This window comes from Lepisma saccharinum, chromosome 9 (assembly GCF_977018435.1).
Source record: "Lepisma saccharinum chromosome 9, izLepSacc3.1, whole genome shotgun sequence".
In the NCBI taxonomy this organism is placed as follows: Eukaryota; Metazoa; Arthropoda; class Insecta; order Zygentoma; family Lepismatidae; genus Lepisma; species Lepisma saccharinum.
The window spans coordinates 66,225,543-66,248,092 of NC_139237.1; the positions used below are offsets into that span (position 1 = coordinate 66,225,543).

The 22,550-nt window shown below is 38.4% G+C and overlaps 1 protein-coding gene across 1 annotated transcript in view; it reads left to right on the top strand.

Moving 5' to 3' along the window:
• Positions 1 to 484: 484 nt before the first annotated feature.
• The window catches only part of LOC145992092 (phospholipase A2), a 98,606-nt gene continuing 76,540 nt past the window's right edge, over positions 485 to 22,550 (top strand). Inside the window, exon 1 of the mRNA XM_083128317.1 lies at positions 485 to 1,121. Coding sequence (XP_082984443.1) covers positions 838 to 1,121 — 284 coding nt within the window. The 5' untranslated portion in view covers positions 485 to 837. The remainder of the gene's footprint in view (positions 1,122 to 22,550) is intronic.

Below are 22,550 nucleotides of genomic sequence, written 5' to 3' on the forward strand. Positions count from 1 at the left end.
CTACTTGCCCCCAACCCCCGCGCGTACGCCTGTGGGTTGTGCTTGTGGCCCTCATAAATCTTCTACAGCCATCCAGTCCCTGCCCACTATTGTCTAATTGTAACTTTAGATTTACTAGCAATAAGCTTACTAATTTATGTGCAAAGTTCGAAACAAATGAAGAGGCAAAGTTATTTAACTCAAATACAGATGATATTATCGTTGTGCTGATTGCCCTTGCATATACCTTATGAAGTGTTTCTATCGTGTTACTTGGGTCATCAATGTGTATAACAACTGCCAACATGTGTAGAAACTCACTTGTCTGAAGATTAACATTACAATGTTGCAACTGTTGTTCCCCGGCGTTAACATCGTAATGCAGCATTGCACTGAGCCGATATGTTATTGTTAACGCGACAGTAAAAAAAATTGCACAGTCGTTAAAGAGCGAGACTCGAGCAGCTTGGTCGCGTCGGCACTGCGTTGAAGTTCCACTGAACTAGTGACCTCAAAACTCCCATGACTTCGGCTGCACGTTGGGATTTGAAGAACTTACCAAGTGCGCAAGACAGCGGCACACTTAGTCGTCATAGTGGACGGATTAACGGTACCTCTCGCAGTAGATATACACAGTCAGTTGTTTTCAAGCCGCGACAGAAGTAGGTTTACGGATGATATCCAAGCCTTGTCAATAGACGTGCACAAGGTGTGCAAGGGCTATCTTGTACTCGATCGGTTCGTTGTGAAAAACCGTGTCGTGTGTGTGTGTCCATGTGTGTGTCTGTGTGTGTGCAGTGAGGGATAATAACATAATATTCGTGCTTCGACGAGTGGTTCGTTGCTGTGTGGTGCTCGATGATGACATTATTGACAACGTTTGGAATTGGAAAAGGAATGTCTACGTACATTGTGCCTTCGTTTTTGGTGATGCTGTTGCTGATTTTGGGCTGGAGCTCTACCGTCGTCGTCTCTGCTTCGCCTATCAACCTCTTCAGGGACACCAGCCCTTACAAGGGCTTCAGCGGTTTCCGTAGGAGCAACACCAGCCGGAGGATGGTGTATTTCAACGAACAGACCATTGCAGTTGTGGAGCTTGGTCCCAGCAAGCATCTGGAAAACTGCGAATTGATAGAAGTTTAGTAAGTACCACATTTTCTGTCAACTTCCGAAATCGGTTCCTCTGCAATTCGTTTCACCACCTTTTCTTTTTTAACCCAGTGACGACGTCAGAAAGACGAGTGCCATACAAGGGGCTGAAATATTTTCTGGGGACAGTCACATTTAATAACCCCATATATGTAAAAAGAAAATGCATGTTTGGTCTAATTTTTCTTCTTTCATTTTTGTGGAGCAAACTAGTCAATCGGGGGGCGTCTGCCCCTTTCCTCCTCTGGCGCCATCATTGTGGTTTCCAGGCCCGTAGCCAGGATTGTATTTCGGGGGGAAGGCTCATCCATTATCAGCAGAGCCGTCGCCAGAAATATTTGTAGAGGGGGACAGGCCATTGATAAAACTTTTTTAGTAGAAATAGTAATGACAATAATTATTATTACCACGGTTATAATTGTCATTTTACGATAATAACTATTATAAGTTATTAAAAGTAAACAAATTTTAATCCAAATTTATTGTTATTATTATTATTATTATTATTATGTAAATGGAGGAACTTTGCTACTCGATCCGCCGTATGAGTGACATTATTTTTCTTACATTTTGTACAGTTAGTGTACTGAAATTAATAGTTATTGTATTTTGTTATTAATGTTTACACATTCCATTAAAAAACAGACTAACAGTTAGGGGAAAATTTTACTCATAAAGTTGATAATGTGTGACCTCTGGCATAGAAAACTATATAAGTATTTTAGGAGCTGTGGATCCATTTATTATTTGCATTAAATTGTATAATATAAAATATAAGCTGGTTACTCTATTATACACTAAACTTTTTTCGATCTAATGTTTAATCATGCTAAGGAAGTTAAAATAATTACCACTACACGCTATTTAAATTACATATTTGTAGGATTTCGGGGTTGGGATTCAGCCCCCTTAGGCCTCCCCTGGCTACGTGCCTGGTTGTTTCCCTTGGAGCCTAATGGCAACTATGTGGCTGGGTAGTGAAGAAATGAATAAGCAAGATAAGTGTGGAATGACATCAAATGATAGGCAACTACTCTATGTTCGGAAATAGTGAGAAAGGACCACAAAATTTCGGTAGAAAGTTCTGCGGTTGCATTGGTAATAAATTAGCTGCATAATAAATAATAATTTCATTGATATGATTATTAACGTTATTATGATAACTTACACTGAGACAGCTTATTTGCAGCCTTCAAGTAATCGACAACACAAATGCTTAAAGAACAACAAAACAAACTTGTGTAAACAAATACATATAACAGTAATCTTGACCATAACGTATGTTATGGAAATGATCTCCTTATCAAGAGCAATGAAAGACACATCTAGTAAGTAAAATGACCATGCCTTTGGCTGAGGCTACAAGTCACTCAGTTCAGCATATATGGACAAAACACAGGACAACAACTCCACAAAGGATTATACTGGTTATTGTTATCTTGCAAATAATTCCTAGGGGAAAAATGATACGGATATTCGTGGGTTCCCCTCAGCCAACCAACCTAATTTCACAAGCGAATGCTGGAGTGATATCTCAGTGAATGCAACAATTAAACGTATATGCCCCCATTTCCTATCTTATTTATTTTTCTCCTTTATCCATTTATCTCTCATTTATCCATCTTTCTTTCCTTTTCCATCTAAACTTGCGGTACATTTAAATTCGTTGAATAAGTCAATAAGAATAACAGCAGTGTCGATTTCTTTGCAAGTTAGTTAGCTTGTGGTCACTGGTCAGCGCATCGAACCGCATTGCCATTGTTATTAATTAGATTCACTAGTTTAGGAATTCTGTAGTAGTTCAAAGTTGCCTTGGTGGAGCATAAGGGGGTGACTTTCCCGTGAGCACCAAAATGTCAGTATCTCTTGCACGTAGTATACCCTTGACAGGATGCTTACAGACTAACGAGGCCCCGGCGCTTGGACCCACAACCACTATAATTATCTGTAAGGCTTGTGTTGTATCCTGCCAATGTGGGTTTGTGATTGTCCTTTCATCTAATCTCATATCATCTAATCACCATTTACCTTTATCGTCAAGATTAGCTAAAGTGTATGAAAAGCGACGCAAAAGAACCAAATTAAAATTAAGGCGACCTTGCTGCCTGAGCGCATTGACTAATCTACTCTCAATCTTGGCTTGAAAATTCTGGGTTCGATTCCTAGTCTGGACATTTTGTTATTCAGTTGAATTGAATTGAATTGACTTTATTGCTGGGTGAGGTTCAGCTGTTGCTGGTCTACCACCTAACCCCCAAAAATACATTGATTGATTTAGTTTATTTTACTTCGCATTTTGTGCCTCTTGGCTAATTTGCGAAGATGGGAATGAGTGATAAAATGGACATTCAGAAACAACCAAGCCCGAGCGGGATTCGAACCCGGGACCCTTGGCGTTCCAAAAAGTACAGATTAAAATAAAATTAAAATAAAATTCAAGTACAAAGAAATTGAACAAGAAATTACAATAAAATACAAATGGATTAAAATCCCATACAATAGAACAGATTAAAATATAAATTAAAATGAAATTAAAGATTACAAAGAAATTGAACAAGAAAGTACAATAAAATACAATAGGAATAAAATCATATACAATGGAACAATATTAGCAGTGAATTTGATAACAAAGTAATTGAAGTCGAGAAAGATCTTCATCAAAGATCTTCGCGATTAACTCAAAAGAAGTAAATAAGTTACTTAATAACCTTGTCTATATAATGGCCATTTTGAAGAATTTGGGATACAGAAGGATCTTCCCCATCCCAAAGTTGACGCTTATGAACAAAATTATATCACCAAGCTGTTAAAAACGATAAATTCTCACAAGTCATTCGCACGATTCAAGGTTTTATGTTTTGTTCCTCATTGCATTATGTTACTACTGCTCTCAGAGCTGTAGTGGTTGGAGTAATGTCCTGGAAGGCACAAGTCATCAATGATTTCCCTGTCGAAAAGTATGCAACCTTGTGAATTAAAAAAAAAAAGACACCATTCTGAAAAGGAACAACAAATCGAGCCGTGACAACAGCATAGCATGTTGATTCCAATTTGGGATAGTGTTGATATGTTACATGTGTGTTGACAAAGAACTTGTAGGTATGTTAGATGGACATTAATTTTGAACTTGGCAGTACGAATTTGGTTAAGTTTTCGGTGTTACTAGTTCGATAGATCTTTTTATAGCTCCTTTTGTGTATGCGTTTGGGTTTTCTTTAGAACCAGGGGAGGTGCCAAGGGGGTCGAAGGGGTGCCACAACCCGTCCTGCACCCTTTTTCCAATGCTCATTTTCAACCGAAAACACTTATATTAACTTTTACAGTGTCATATTATGAGAGCATCGAAGGTTAGGTATTGAAGTGAGACTGCTATTATTGTATGCAAAAGTCAAGCCATTGATCCTAATATGAAAGAGAAGTCACATATATTTTCTTATATTGGGGACAGTCTCTACAAAGATCAGCGGTTTTGTCTTTCTCTCGTCAGCATTGTTTGATTTGATTTGGTTTATTACACTTATCTTTTCTGCTATTTTTTGGCTAATCGCGAAGATTGGGATGAGTGAGCGATCATATGATGAAATTGAAAAAGGGACGCTAGCAAAGGACACCCATACACAGGCCGGATTCGAACCCGATACCCTTGGTGTCGTATTGCGCTGTGCTAACCACTCTGCCACGGAAGTCGGTTGTCATTATTGTTGTAAAGAATTGTTTCCTCGTTTGTTCATTCAGCTGGCGCATTTGTGGTTTTCGTATTTGCTACCTACTTGTTGTTTCTTGTTCCTGTCTCAGTGTAACAGAAATTTCATTGAGTGATCTTTGTGACTGTCCCTTCGTCACTCATCTTTATCGTCTTGATTAGCTAAAAGTGGCAGAAAGACAATATAAAATATCAAAAATACAAAATACCTTTTCCCTGATGACGAAGAGCCTTACGACAGCTAGATTTTTGTGTTGGTTCATAAATCAGGAAATCTTACGGAAATGAATGCATATAATGTGTCAGTACATAATTTCTGCATTAGCAGAGCAATTTTCGGAGTAAGCATTGAGAATTGAGGGGATTGACGCAAGAAGAACCTATCCCACTTTTCGGCGAAAAGGATATATCAAGGCGAATTCGTAAATCCCTCCGGAGTTTCGAACGTTTATAATGCAAGAACTCTAACACATACAGCAAGATGGTGCATATCACTACATAAAGAATCTCTCCAAGTTTGCACTCGTAATTGGCCCCATCACGTAATTGTAGATTTAGCCGCTAGGTGGCAGTATAACGCAGTTAACGCAAACATTGCGTGCACTCATGAAGACAAAGCGTTCTGCGTCCTAAAATTCGATAAATGTGAGTCCGTTGTGACGGTAGAACGGAGATTTCGTACTAAATGTCAAACAGAACTACCTACAGACATGACAATTCGTGCGTGGTACATGTTCAAGAAGGCTGGTTGCTTGTGCGATGGAAAACGAAGAGGCCAAAACGTGTATGGCAGGAACTTTATTTCAGGATTGATGTCTGCCGCGTCACCAGGGGTGCACATATCGAGCATCTGTAAGGTACACACCAAACTTGGAGAGATTATTTATGTACTGATATGAACCTTTTTGCTGTATGTGTTACAGTTCTTGTACTATACAAAATTCGAGACCCTGGAGTGAATTATGAATCAACTTGTGTACATACCTATATCCTATGTGTATATTGAAAGCTGGAAGCTGATACCGTCTATAGGGTCAAGTGCCCATATTTCGGATACTTAATTTCAAATTAGATTTTCACTATCTAAATGTAAACAAAATAAGCCCTAAATGTGTTGATAAACATTGAACATATATTTATTAATGTTTCTGAAAGTTATATTAACATATATAAGAAATACTTGGTATATTTTATGAAACAAAGAATTGAATGCATATTTTTAGTCTGACAAAAAGGTTGGCTAATGTCGGATAGGGTATTTCCTAATTTCGGATAGGGTAACTAATGAGTATTTGGAAAGGGTGCACAATTTCGGATAGTCGAAATTAGGTAGCCGTGTAGCATCCGAAATTAGGAAACCCAGTCGCATATTCAATATGGCGATTCTGTGCGTTCCCCCTCTGAAATAATGTGACTGAAACTACGTAATAATGGTTGCTGAATCTCTCAAGATTATATAAAATTTAGACAGAATTGAGTAAATACTAATCTTCTAGTTGTAGGCCTTAAGTTTGGATGGTGAAATATTACATCAAAACTCCGGAAAAGTCAGAATTATCAGCCACACAGTAAAGGAACATTGCTCAAGGTCACGCACAAGGGTGAAACTGGAGGACGAAGTAGCGTGTTAGTTGGCACTACCTGCACTTCGGCGCTGCTGTTCTAAGGTGGAAATTTCTTGGTATCCGAAATTAGGAACCTATCCGAAATATGGACACTTGACCCTAGTATCTCGTGTGCAAACTGCAAGGTTGTGGCAAATGTAGAATGACTTCTTTTTGTTATAATCTGAGTCAGATATGGGTAGAGTTGATTTCCAAGTACTAAAGGAGGCTCTTTAAAGTTACTTGTCTATTTTTTTTGTGTGGGATGTGCCCGTCTTATATAAACCCCCTTCAAATTTGTCTCCATCGTGAAACAATTCTTGCGGTTCTACTCTCTAGTGTATTTCAGTGCTTTCACGTCACGAACAATTATAAATACCATTGCTGCCTGTAACCATCCTCTCAACCGTGTTGTTAACCTTGAATCGCCTTTACATAATCCACACAGTTGTTCATATTTTCCAATAACCTGAGGCAATGAATATCACAATAATTGTCTCGATGAAACTACGTCATGGAAGTTTTTTCAGTAATTGCTACACTAACAATAATAATAATTTCTCAATCCTGGAAAACCCCTTCTCTTAGAATCACAAAAGAAGAAAAAAAACAAATTCCACTTATTGCCTAATTATAAAGAAGAACCAGCTCCAGGCCATAATTTATTTTTTCTACGCATGCGTAACTGGCAGTTGTTATGCATCTAACTTGGTATGGGATAATTAAATGTCTGTGGCATTCATTTAGCACAGTAGACCTTGTACTCACTGGAATCTGCAAAAAGAGAAGGAAGAAAACTAATAACCCCATATTGCACGGCACCGTCTGTCCACTGCATTGTTGTTTATCCGCTCAATGTTGAGGAAATCTTAGAACAGCATGAACTGCAGCTGAACGTTAAATCCGAATATTCACTGGTCGAATAGGGGAGCCAAATCTACATTTTTGTTTTAAATCATTTTTTTCTTTTATGTGCCTCTGGTAATAGAAATAGAAAACGTCTGTGCATTTTGGAAACTTGCCAACTCAAACAAAGAATGCTGCATGAGTTATGATCTATTGTTGTACAATTTATACCGATGGCAGACAATAATTTTGACCAATTCTTCACTGATATGTGAGAATTTGTAGTTTCTTCCCATATTTCAGGACTCCGCCCACGGCATTTTATACTAGCCCGTATGAAACTTGGCACGGGTACTCTTTGCCCGTGCAAAGATTGGTAGTTCTTTCTTAATGTAGTTTTGAAGTTACAAGCCAAGTGAATAATTTTAAGTGTTGTACAGTCAACGGAAACGATAATAGTAGGCAAATTGTCCATCACTGTTTTCATTCTCTTTTATTGTACGAGTAAATCCTATGTTGTCTTAAGGTAGAGAATTATGTTGATGTGAATGAGATGGTGTCCTCTGCATATTGACATTTCTATTTCAAGCCATAATCATCACACTGTGGAAAAAGGACTGAATGAAAATGGTGATGGGTAATTCGCGTACTATTTCCTTTGCCGTTGGGTGTAAATACCAGAATTCTTGAATTTTAAATGTTAACATCTTTTACCTTGTTGAGGACATTAACGTGAAGAAAATGACAAAAATGTTAAAAATAATGATCATTTTCTTTTTAATTTACGGAGACCTTTTTAGAGGGTGCTCAAGTGTCAACCTCACTTCCATTCAGTCAACTCTGGACTGGTTTGTTGCAGACGAACGAGGCTTTAGCGTCTGGACTCTTCGCCACGTTTCTGTGGATCTCATGTCCTTGCGATTGTCCTTTCATCAATTTCATCTTATCATCACTCATCCTCATCGTCGCTATTTGAAAAAATGGGCAGCAAAGCCGGTTAAAATAAAATAACAAAATCAGTCTAACTTTACGTGATTTTTGTTACCAACAAAAATTAACTATCTTGTGATATCATCTATGAATGAAAATTACAAGATTGATATTTTAAACGTAATTTCATTGGCAAAGAAGACAGATATTTATGGAAGTAAGATGCGTCTAAACCTTACATATGTTGGTTGAAGATGATAGTAGGAACTGGGCTGTATCATGGCAAGGTACAATGATCAAAGGACGTACCGGAATTTTGCCAGTTGCGTCCATTTTGCAACGGGATAGGACTATCAACGAGCTCAGCAGAACTATGTAATTTAAGCAGTGTAATGTTGATTCCTGTATTTCCACGCTTTTCAGTACCTTCTGTACTGAAATAAAGAAAATGCAATTACAAGAAAGAAATAGCATATAGCCTACAATTTTAAACACTGAAAAAAAGGCTGAATGTCATCCTTTCGAAATAAGCTATGTAAGGAAACGACCTACGAAACGCTTTGTACAGACGGAGAATGTTTGGTGCCGTAAGACCAGGTCCAACGTATTGATCCGTTATAATTTACTCTTCCGTGCCCTGTTCTGTTACAAACAGAAAAGATTTTCAATTGGTTAAAATTCGCGTAATGCTTCAACCTGAAACCAGTAAGTGAGGATGTATCATCAAGAAATCTTGCTCGCCTTGAATTGGCTGGTGTGTCGGAAATCATGAATTGCTGCAAGTTATTTACGAACAAGACCAGAAAGAGCCCAACATGGGAAGCCCAATGATACAGGAAGCTGTTTTCTTGCAGCGCTGGCGTGCATGCCGGGACAAACAGGAAAATCCCACGGGGCGTTCAGATTGTCGTTTGTGTCTGTCTTTCTTTTCCCTGGTATGTACTGCGTAGCTCGAAGTTAATCCAGGAAATACTTCTCGATCACACACATTTTAACCTATTATTCTATTAGATGCAGTCTTGTAACAAAAAGAAATTAAGAATTATTTCTATTCATTTTTTTTATGTCTGATCATCGTCTTCTGCTATACTATAATTATTTGTACACAAAGCCTCAAAGAAAGAATTTTTTACTTGTGCAACGTATACGAGAGACGTTCTGCCAGTGGTGTAACAATCAACAACCTCAGGGTCCTCAAGGTTGTGCATAATGCTCTCAATATACATAAAAGGGTGCAAAATGGCCTTAAGTGCCGACGCATCCAAAACTTTTAATTCAATCAATCAATCAATCAATAATGCTCTCAAGGGAAAACGGTCTGGTTTCATCACTATAGGCGTTTTGTTTCTGCAAGTCATGGCACGTCAGCATTCTGCCCACAATAAAATTTGCACACTACAGTAACTCGGTTGAGAGTTACTGCAACACCTTCCTTACAGTCTGGATCTCGCTTCAAGCGATATTCACCCAAGCAGTCTGATCATGCCTCCGGCGTACTGAAAAATCAATCTACGCTGCTAGTATCCAAGCACTGGTGAAACGCTTGGATAAGTGCATTAGTGTAGACGAGGAACACAGAACACATCGATAAAAAAAGCCTTTTCCATTAGTCCGAATGTGTTCAGTCAGTCTGAAAAAAATATAACTTCCCGTTTGACTTGAATTAACCTCGAACGATCCATGGTGTGAAAGTGCACGGAAACAACGCTCCGGTGGCCAGAACTTGAACTACGCCCATTTCGCGATCTCAGTGGAGGTGGAAAAGCGTAGTATAGCTCAAGGCGATGATCTGGCACAGGCCCGTACCCAGGGGAGAGGACATGGGGACATGTACCTCCCTCTCCCCTCGAACTATGAAATATTTTAATGTGAACCCATAGAAACCTACGAAAATAACGTGTTTTTTTTTTAAAAAAAAAAAAAGATTTTGCAAGAATTTCGATTTTGTCCTTGCAAAAATGAATGAGTTTGTTGTGAAGAGGCAAGCTCGAGAAGTTTGCAGTCTGCAATATTGGGTAATTTTAGTTTTATAACCATTGATGCAAGACTACCAGACGTCCTAATTGAGTCGGGATAGTCCATTCTTTTCATTCCCTATCCCCACCTTTTTCGAAATTCAGTGTTGATGCGAAAATATCTCGTTTTTCTGTAAACTCACATTTAGACACGTTCTTATTATTTTAATAATTATTGCTAATACGAATCATTTGAATTATATATATATATATATATATATATATATATTAAACATGCTGCATGCAGAACACTGTACTATTCAAAAACTTCTGAAAATTTGATGTAAATAATAAGCACCAAGTTGTATGCTGTGTGATAACCTTTATCTGTAAGCGACTACGTGTTGTTGTCGGGTCGGGTGGAGGGGTGTCTATCGGTCAGTTCATTTTTCCCGTTACTTTAGACCATAATATTGCAACTCTACAATTGTACAGTGGATCCATAAGTATTACCAAGCAAATTGTCCATCACCACGTTTACTTCCTTTGTTTTATGCGATGAGAGCTTCAAGAACTGACACAAAACACCAAACAATCTGCTTTCAACCTCGGAACCAGTTTACGTAAAAATACAGTCATTAAAAATACATAGGATGAAGATAAAGACCAACGAAAATAGTCATGGACAATTTGCTGAGCAATACTTATGCATCCCACTGTACGATTAGCTCTAGCTGCAATACTGCCATAGCATTGGTGGTCATCTAATACTCCCAACAGCATTTCGTCAAGCACCGTGGCGTGCTATGACTTCAGGGGTCCCAGGTTCGAATTCCGACCTGGGCATGGGTCCCGTCATCAAATTCATCATATTATCACTTATCGTCGCGATTAACGAAAAGTGGCAGAACAGCTACGTAAGAGAACCTAATTCAATCAATCTAACAGCATTTTGGATCTTCTCTGTTCCACATTTTCGGATCTGCCTACCTCCCCTTAAAAAAATCCTGGTTACGGGCCTCATCTGATACCTCAACTTGTAGCAAAATTGGCGCAAGTATCAAGGACTGGCAGTATCAGATTTCAAGCTCGGTGTTTTAACAGTTTAAAATGACAATTTTATATACAATTTTTAATTTCATACTCGCCCTCGCATTGCGTTGTATGACAATAAGACAGACAATTTTCTTCTTCGCTTGATGGCTTCATTCACCATTACAACCATCCTCCCGCGCTGGTCGCTCCATTAGATGTGGGTATTCCACAAGATACCAGAGTGAGCAAAACAATGTTGCGAGACACACTAAAAATTTTGGCTCTGTTTAGACAGTTAGTTCAGTGCTCTTAGGGCATCAGTTTCTGAAAAGCGCCAAAATGTCTAACAGTAACCCTTTCAGGACCAAGGGACATATTTGTCCTATACTTTAAAAATGCACCCAATCTGAGCAAATCAGCCTGGTGATTTAACTTTGTACGTAACGACCTTATATATATTCATATATATCTATAATTGATTTACATGTATAAGCTAGACATTAAAGTTGTTCCAAATTGACCAGAAATATCAGTTTTCAGGGTACTCTAAACATAGAAATTTTAATTTTTTTTATAAACATACAACTGTCGTCAAAAAATATATTGCCACTGATATCACCTGTGTACATGTGAAATTTATATTTCTGGTATTGAATCTGATCATTGCGTTTCGATAAATAGGTATTAATCTTTCTGTTATGACATAATTTTATGTGTCTCTATGGTCCGTAATAGAACATTACAGTTCAGGCAATTTACAGCAAAATATCTCATCGGAATTTACGCTAGTAGGAAGAGAAGTGTTCCATCAGGACTTGTTTGAAGCAGAAAGTGCCGACCTCCTTGGTGGAGTGTTTAGCACAGCACACTACGATGCCAGGGGTCCCTTAATCAATTTAATCATAACGTAACTCATTCTCACTGTCGCGATTAGCTAAAAGTGGAAGAAAAGTGACGCTAAATAACAAAAATTAAATTGTATCAAAATGTTAGATGTAATAACGATTTGGAAAATAACTAGCATTATAACCAGTTTATAAGTTGCAAATTTTTTATTAATATTATTGTGAGGAAACTATTAATATTTAAATGTCTTCGCACCCACTTACTGTAATATAAATAACTATAATCTCTAATAACATTGTAAGTGTGATCCATGAATTTTCATATGACCGTTCTTTTAAGGCTCGGCTGGACCTTTGGCATGCAAATGGGCGAATTTTTTCAAATTTTCCTCTCCATTCGAAAAACTTCTTGGATATTTCAAAATATGAAACATCACATCAGCTTAGAATTCCTTCCAGAGCATTGACGTGAATTCTCATGTAGTTTCTTTCATTGTTGTCTAGATATTATTAATAGTTTAATAGACTTATGTAATCACAAAACTATTGATATTATCTAGACAATAGTGAAAGAAAACTCCACGAAATTTCACGTCAATGCTCTCGAAGAAATTCTAAGAATGTTTCATATTTTGAAATATCCAAGAAGTTTTTCGAATGGAGAGGAAAATTTGAAAAAAAAATCGCCCATTTGCATGCCAAATGTCCAGCCGAGCCTTAATTTGTGAGTGCTACATTTCCCATGTTTTCAGTATCCAGTTTTATTATTTTTCTTGTAGAAAATGTTAGCATACAAGGATAGACAATACCTATTTTTCCAACATATGAATGCCACTCATCCAAATGTTTAAGAAGTTCCTCTAGTGTGATCTGTCATATCAAGAAAATGCATAAGGGATTCTTTGACCGCGCAACTGGCAACACTGGAACGAAAGCTACCCGCTGGTGATTTTTCTTCCACAATCGAGTATGTTCTTTCATCCGTGGTAGGACGTTTACTTATGTTATGAACCAGGAAAAAAACTTAATTTCTGCAGTGAAGACGGCCATTTCGTCATGCCAGGTGCGGTTTTTCTCCTTTTCTTCTTCTTTGTCATCAACTTTCATTTATGGTTGGGCAGCGACCAAGGAGAGATTTTGTTCAAATAAAAAGTTATCTTCCTTGCGAAAAGACTGTTAAAAAATGACCGATCTACGTTGGCACAGTGAGATAATGTTAATACTGAACATGAATGTTATTTACTTTCAGGCCCGTACCCAGGTTGTTTTTGAGTGGGCGAATAGGCGAATTTTCATAAATTTTCTCTCATATTATACACTATATATATACAGTAGAGCGTCGATTATCCGAAGTAATTGGGGGACATGGGTGTTCGGAAAACTGGTTTGTTCGGATAATCGAACTGTACATGTTTATTTGCCAAAAAGAAGTACTGTACAGTAAATTTATTCATAAAAACAGGCATCTCTTTAAGTATTACAAAGTAACGTACAAAGGCAACTTTAGTAGGAATATATAGTATGTGGTACAGTTCACTTCTTCACGCAGCAGCACACAAGTGGTCGTAACAGAGAACAGAAGGTTACTGTTTGCACCGTGAGAAGCTCTTCTTGGGGGCGCGCAATCCTTCAAACTGCGCGGAGCGGCACGCCTCAACTCTAAGCTGGCGCAGCTGTTGCTGTGAACAGCTTTGATACTGCCGCTACTTCTACAGCCAGTGCCAAACCGACAGAAGTGTGCTGATTGTTGAAACACAGCGACTGGCGGCTTGGCCGGTCAGCAGCGCCTTATGAAGGCCCCATTAGAAGCAATGTTCCGCCAGCGGTGGCTCAGTGCGGCGACTACTGTGGGAAACTTGGTTTGGGAGTGAGGGGGATGATGGACGGTAGGGTGGGAGAGTAACAGGTGCGAGCGAGTACACAGTTCGGTTAAGCGGTCGTTCGGTTGACCGACGTTCGGATAATCGACGCTCTACTGTATATATATATATATATATATATATATATATATATATATATATATATATATATATATATATATATATGTCTGTGTGTGGGGGGGTGTATGGGAAATTGGTTAGAGAAATTTGCTCATTTGCTACGAAATGTTGAAGAACAACATTTTTAAACCTATATGTATACAACCACGTGACAAATATTTGTAGTTGACCGACCCTAATATTTGTTTCTGTCAGACAGAGAGCGAAAAGAAAAATTTATGATACGGGTAGACTACATGTTTGCATAATACAAACAATTCAAAAAATCCTACGAAAAGCTATCGTAGTATGGGGTTGACAGATAAGTGTTCGCGCCTATCTTGCAAAGTTCCTGACTATTCCAGGCATTTTGCATAACTGTATAACGATTTGACATGCTAAAAAATAAGAGTTACACTTCAACTTTGTAAGTTAATCAAATTAATCACGTTTGTTGAACATTTTTGAAAATGAATGAAAAATAAAATGAAAGAACCTTTTTATAAGCAATATTTCCCAAAACGGAAGATTGTTGGGAAGATAAAACGAAACGTGTCTCCGGTTAAAAATTCTACCAAGCAAAAATCATTTAATTCCCCTGACTTTTCCAGGTTTTGAAACCTTTTTTTAAAAAAAATCATTTGTTTCCAATCACGTCAGTCCTAGCCTTGTTTTCCTGACTCCTCCAGTTGTCCAGGACTTTGGAGTAAGTGCGAACCCTGTAAATAAATTATCTGAAGGGAACAGCTATTTGACTTCACCCTGGCAGTGTGTCTTTTGGCATAATATTGTTTCTATGGCGTGTTTTCGCTTTTAGAATCTTATTCGACAGTAAAAATAAATGCCAGTGGCAACCAAGAAGCTATTAAATGGGGTTGCATACATGTGGGATAGAAAATGCCATTTTCAACGGCTCGTAGGATCGAATTTTTTGGCCTTGATGTCCTCTGCACACTGTGAAAGTTGTCTGTTGTACGGTCACACCAGTGTGTATTTATGTTCAAGACAATTACAAGTAGAAAAGAAGAAAAGTTGCAGTAAAGCAAATTCCGATTGACAGAATTTAGTAAATAATAATGTACTTAATTTCTTGAGTGTTTTGGACAAATAACAATACATGTTAAAAGCACTTCAGGCAATTTTTACCTCAAAAATCTAGCAACGATTCTGCTGTGAAATGGATCTTCCTATTTACATAATATTAATTAACCCTAAGCCATTGAGTGGTAGAAATGACATCAGTTGCAGAAAACCCCTGATGTTGGAGAAAGAAAACAAAGTTTTTTTATCCTTCTGCTCAGTGGTGGCGAAAAGGGATCACAGACCTTGCTGTGCGGGTAGAGAGCTAAATGCCCCTTATATGGTTGGTTTTGTATTGCAGTCATTGAGGAACCTTTCTTCCATAATGTAAAGAGTATAGAAAATTCCCCTCTATTCTAATTATGTGAAACATTAGTGACACTGTAATAGAAGAAACCATTCAACAATCAAGGGGTTCCTATTTGCCGAGTGCCAATCAACTGTTTTTGACTCATAAAAAGTTCAGACAATTTTAATAATGTACACAGTATTCTACAGAACGTCCTACGTAACCAGTACAATGTCTGTAGTGGCGAAAGAGTCTTTCTTCCCTTATAGCAAGTAGTGTCCGAGCCGAGACGAAGAAGTCGGGACATGGATTAAAAGGAATGGACTGTCCCGACTAAATCGGAACGTCTGATAGCCTTGCATCAGGTTATACGAACTAAAATAGCCCAATATTGCAGACTGCAGACTTCTAGAGCCTGCCTCTGTCCACAAAGAACCTATTCATTTGCGCAAGGACAAAATCGAAATTCATGCAAAATTTGAAAAACCGTCAACGTAATTTTTTTTAGGTTTTTATACGTTCAAATTAAAAAAAATCATGGCTCGAGGGGGGGCATGCCCCCCTTGGGTACGGACCTGTTTACTTTCATTAGCGACCCCTTGAGCACATTATAGCTACAGTTACCTTAGACAAATTATATGAGGCATTGAATTGTGCATTTAATGCTTTAGATAGCTATAAAAAAAATCAAAGAAGTTTCATCTTTATGACAGGAGTTCCAAATTTATGTAGTTGATCTACCAAGTTGTGGCATTCATAATGGCATCAACAGTTTCAGAATTCTATATACCAAAAAGATACAAATTTTCTCTGCATACAGGCTCGTACCAAAGTGGAGGACCAAGGGGTCAACCCCCCTCCCCTCGAACTATGGAGCTATAAAACCTACGAGAATAACATTGACGATTTTTCAGATTTTACAAGAATCTATATTTTGTCCTTGCTTAAATAAATGGGTTGCATATGGGGAGAGGCACTCTCCAAAAGTCTGCAGTTTGCAATATTTGGTAATTTTAGTTTTATAACCATTGATACAATCGGGACAATCCATTATTTTTCCTGATGCCGTTTTTTTTGGGGGGGGGGGGAGATTAACTTACATTTTGATATTGCAAATACGTATTTAATTTATAAATATATTCTTTTGTAAACATGTAATTATCATGGTTGTTCAGGGGTACTGACAAAAGAAAATTAAAATAAATTTGAAAATATTGTTAATACGGAATTTACAGTACAGGGTATCTATAAAAGAACTCCTGGGTTTTGAAGCTAAATATTTAATTAAAAACTGAAACTCAGGAAAAAGTAAATACATATGTTTGAAGGTAATGTTATCAAGTTTTGTTTACAATTTAGTAAATTCCAATGTGTGCCCCGTTTGTAGCACGGCAAACATCCAATCGATAATCGACTTCTTGCCACGTCCTGGCCAGCACGTCTGGGGTGATGGTTGCCACAGAAGCGATAATTCTTTACCTTAGATGGTTGACATCTTGAATTTTCTCCGCATAAGCCATGTTCTTCACATGTCCCCATAGGAAAAAGTCTAAGGGAGTAAGGTCCGGACTTTTTGGAGGCCATGGAATAGGCCCTTTCCTTCCAATCTACATTTCCAGTTTCTTTAAACGACTTAAGCCATTGACGAATGGTTTTGTCCGAAGGCTAAACACCACCATACTCGCGTCGAAAGTTCCGCCGTACAGTAATAACAGATCCAGTTTCTACAAGCCATATCACACACTGCGCCTTCTGTAGTGGCGTCGCCGTTGCACTGAACTGCACAGACTGTGTTCGGCTCGGCTCGGCCACTTCAAGGTCAACGCTGCGCTGCGTTGCCAACCTTTGTTGGAATAAACTCTAAACGGCGTGAATAAAAATTTATTAGTAAACAATATAAGCACGTTCCTTGTGAGTGTCCGTTCATCGATCTCATCAGATCATTCCTCATCCTCATCTTCACGATGAGCCAAAAGTGGCAGAAAAAGGGAAGTAAAATAAATCACATTTTCGGATCTGCCCCCCCCCCCCACACCTAAGAGTATACATACCATAAATTAGGTCTGGTATAGTGATATAACAGGCAATATTACATTATGTCGTGTATATTTCGATTTTTCTAGGAAGCATACAACTATACTTTGGAACTGTGCTGTCAATATTGTGTGTGGAAGGGGGAGAGGCATTCGATAATGATAACAACTATAGACGCACTGCGTAAATTCGCCGCAAAATTTATGTGTAATTTGGTATCAGAAAATGCATCTCACATTTGTCTTTTATCAATTATAAACACATGTTCCATAGGACATTGTCTTCTTAGTCGTTATCAGTCTGCGTTTACTGTGCAATTTATGTTGTTGACATTAAGTAAACTAGAAAAAAATGTTTTGCCATTTTTATAAGCTTGCAAGCGCAAATGTTAATCATGAAGTACCCATAAGCTTGTAATAAAGCAGTATCACATATACTCGACTTTGTATTACAGAGAAAGAAGAGCCAAATATAAATTCGGATAGTGTGGATATCCTGGTTGAATACAAAGTTCTACAGATATCTGTGGTTATACGTACATCATAGTGTACAGTGAGGTTAACAGGATCACCAAAGAATGTTTATTTATTGTTATTTAGTTAAAGTTTCATCTACAGTATTATACGGGCATTTCATACTGACACTGTATCGAGGGTAACAACAGCAGCAACAATAACAAAAAAGCAAAACAGGATGCCACAAGAAAAAATTACACCGTAATTGTTAACGATTGTCAAACTGTGCTGAGGCAAGAAATAACCTTGTAGTGAGATTGTGGAAGCATTTACGTAGCATTTATGCTAGCAAAAATGTTAAAGGCAATGATTTCGTCTAAAACTGGCTGTAAGTCCAGACGCCATAACCTCGCTAGTCTGCAAAATGCACTCCAGGGCAAATTACGTGAAAGGGAGGTTGATATTTGGATGTCTTCAGAAAGGTTCATCCCTTTCTGAACACACACAAACATGTCTGTTTTAGTAATAGAGGCATATGAAGGAATGTGAAGATAACGCCCCACACATTCAAGGTCTCAGCCCCTTTGTGGAGGTGATGTGATAGGCACCACGCTTCGGTCACCTTTACCACCCAGAGTTGCCTCCACGTACCCGGAAGTCTATTCCTCAATTATTGGAAGACAAACAACTTCTGACGCCAGTGTTTATAAGGATCGCAGTTTCGTCCTGTAAAAAAAATGTTATAATTCAAGCTTGGAAGTGACATTACCTTGATTTCACTTGGCAAACACTCGTAGGTTGAGCCAACGAAACAAGGGCCTCTTTAATATTTTCAGCACAAGTGCTTGACCCTGAAATATTCCACATTGCTCTTCTGGTGTACCGATTGCAAATGCATTGCCCCACCCGCACAAAATTCCATACTCTGCTTTCTTGCTTGCTATGTAGGTCCTCTCGACTGCCCTCGTTAACCGGCGAACTTCCGTTTCTCTTGCGCGTGAGCTGTATGACACATTGTAGTACTCTCCTACGACGACGGCGCAACGAAATGCCAAAGTGAAAGCAGTTACTTTCACCGGAGAAATATCTTGTCGTGAATCACAAAAAAGTTGAAAATGCCCTCAATGCCGAGAACCATGACTTCATGGATGCTGGTACGTTGGTATTATTCTGCAGAGTAAAAGACGTATCTGTGGTCACCACAAGCAATGAATGCCTCCACGATGGCGTAGTGGTAGCGTCGTTATCAAGAGGTCGCGGGTTCGAGGCACATAGTGGTTCGGATCCCACTCAAAATGTAGCTCCAGTCCCGATTAGCCTTACTGTGCATGAAGTGGACTTAAAAACACCAACTCAATTAATCAACCACAAGCAATGAACGAATTAAATTTTAGCATTTTGGAAGGCGGGTGAAGTATAGTACTACATCTATACTTGATTATGTGAACACAATTTTTGTAAGAATTAGATGGTTAAATCTTCCTGAAGGAAAGTCTTGGAGAAGAATCTATAATTTTGATTCTGTTGCAGCGGCGGCTGCTGGCTCTGGACTTAGGTGAAAGGCTAATAGGAAAAAATGAGGTAATGCAAAACACACAGTGAAACATCCCTCTTATCTTCGTCTTCCCAACGAGATAATGGGGTTTCTAGCAAAACACACACTAAATCATAAACAGGATTCATATTTCTCTTAAAACTGCACGAAAGGAAACGACACGGGTAAAAATACGCACTCAGTTCAACTCCCCGAAGGCAAGTGCAGTAGGTTGCTTTGTCTGCCCGTAGCTGGGGGCCTCCCCGATGGCGCAGTGGTAGCGTCGTCGCCTTGTAAACAAGGGGTCCTGGGTTCGATACCCGATGGAGGCACAAGTGGTTCGGATCCCACTTTAAACTGTAGGTCCAGTACCGCTTAGCCTTACTGTGCATAAAGTGGACTTAAAACACCAAATCAATCAATCAATCAATCAATCTGCCCGTAGCTCTGCAGTCACGTAATGGTAAAGCTCGCAGCCCATTCAGTGACGTCACGGTTGTCATGGCAACCAACGTAACACAGCTACCTCTGTGTGCATGGATATCACTTCCTATGTTCTTTTGAATTGAGCTCTCTTTATTGTGCCCCTTCATACAAGCAATTTTTCATGAAAAAGTTACGAGCAACACCTTGTCGAACACAACAGTCTTTGCATCTTTACATCTCTTTTTTGGCAGCTCGACGTTTCCACTGATTCTGTCCATAGCGAGTTTCGTTCAGAGCTACTTATCGACGCAGGACTCCCAGGAACCGCCAAATCGTGGGATGGTCGGTGGAAACATGGGACTGCATTTAGAATGATTATTGGTCTATAATTTTCAATATCACTTAAATTTCCATCTTTGTTTTTAATGTCTGGAATTATAGGCTATAAACATCTTTCCAAATTTCAGGAAAATAATCACATTGAAGAGATTTATTATAAAAGATTGACGGTAATAATAATAATAATAATGTCGGTAGGGTCCAAAACAAAAGATAGCCTAGGGACCTACATTTTATAACCCCTCCCCCTAGCTCGGCTTTTGATAAGAGCCTTTGCTGTATCTAATGTTATCCATAAAATAAATTGTTCCGAAGATAAGAACACTGAAATGCTTGTTGTTTCATCCGAACAATGGACTGTGGCAAGGTTCTTGAACGCAGTGTTTAAATTTAAACCTTTCTGTAAATTTGTTTATCTTAGGCTGAAAATGTGAGATAAGTTTTTGTTTTATTGCCGCGGATGTCATTGTGTTGGAGTTTGTTGCCCCTATGTGAATAGGAACTTGCTCAAATCTTATCATCTTGAGAACTCAGTGAATGAGAAATTCAGGACCATGTTCCGTGTTCATTCGCATTGTTTTAGGCAATGAGAAGTTCGAAAATTGAAAGGAAAGCATGCCATTATTATACAGTACCTCCCTTGGAAAAAAGAGAGTATTGAAATAATATGGATGGTATCAAGATGTGACGAGACATAACTTGGCAGTCTCGGTCTTATTTCGACTTGTAATGCCTGAATCGTTCTCAGTCTTGTCTCAATTTATAAACATTCATCTCATTCTTGTCTCGGTCTGGAAGGGCAAACAACAAATGCAGTGAGTGTATCACCTCATAAGCCCTCGGAAAACGGAATTTATCCTGAATATATGCAACCACGCAGTAGAGGTACACAATTGCCATTAATGATTTGATTTGATTTTTGTTATTTAGCGTCGCTTTTCTGCCACTTTTGGCTACTCGAGGCGACGAGGATGGATGATGATATGATGAAATTGATGAATGGATTCACAAAGAACACCCATGCCCAGGCCAGGATTCAAACCCGGGACCACTGGCGTCGTAGTGCGCTGTGCAATGGACGCTAGTGGATTGGCTTTGTAATTACAATAAGTAAAATACATGACTTATCTTTATATCGTCAGGCTAATATCCGCTTGTTATATTTGAAGAAATCGCACAATAAAGTAACTTTGATGTACATAACTTTCAACAGTTAAAATGATAGATTTTTATTATCAGTATTGTTAATAATCAAGATGAATGAGCAGTGGAAGCACAAACAATAAATTTATAATTCGCTTTCTCACACTAATCTTTTTAAAATTCAATACTGAGTCCTCACAATAGTTCATCAATAACCGTCTTCTTGTGGAAACGGTAACTTTGTGAAAGACTAGACAAAAAGATTCTCATTAAATTCGTACCTTCTCTTCATTTTTGTTTAATAATAACAAACATAAAATATAATAATAATCTGTGTATATAGTCAGTTTCATAGTAATTTTATGCAATGTCAGTAATTATACTCGTGATGCTTGGAAGCAAGAACATTTTCTTACTACATGAACAAGTTTAAACTTGGGAAATATATGTGTCATAATGTGAGAGAGGATGAAAATGTATATTTTCTTGCCAGGAATGCTACTGTCTACTGCTAGGGTTGGGCACTCCATGGCTCCCCATAAATTCGTACCCTGACTGTATGCGTCACAAAGGCTTTTGAAAACATACTTCATTGCATTGACGAGAAAATATTCAGATAAATTTAAGGAGAGGCCCTGATCCATCGAACCTATTTACTACGCCACTACTTTCAACGATGTGTTTGCACAGGTCTAGCCGTCAGGTTCTCTAATTGCAGAAATACTTGTTAAGTAATCTAGGGTCAAGAAACAATTTTCTCCACATTCCATTAAACACTTAATTTCTCCTTTTTTGTGCGTGTATGCTTCAGTGTCTAGTCATCCAACAATGCACATTCATCAACAACAATTAAGGATTACATTCTTTTCTCATTTGCTGTCATCTGGAATTTCTCCCCACGGGCGACAAATCATTGGCAACTTTCATTGTGAGGCTGTTACGTAGCTGTGGCTCAAGAGCGTATAGACTGGAAACTGGCTTCACATACGGTTTGCTCTCTTCGAACGTAGCGGTGAAAGCAGTTTCACCATGCGTGCAAAAAACCCAAGGACATTAAGCTAGTCTCGGCGAGTCCAACTTGTTTCAAGCTGCCCTTGATTTTCTTACAACCATACGGATCTAACCTGATGGTTTTAACTATTGAGTTACTCGCCTGAGCTTTAAAAAAAAACTAACTTGGAATGTATAAGAAAGGAGAGAAAATATGAAATTAGGCCATACATGT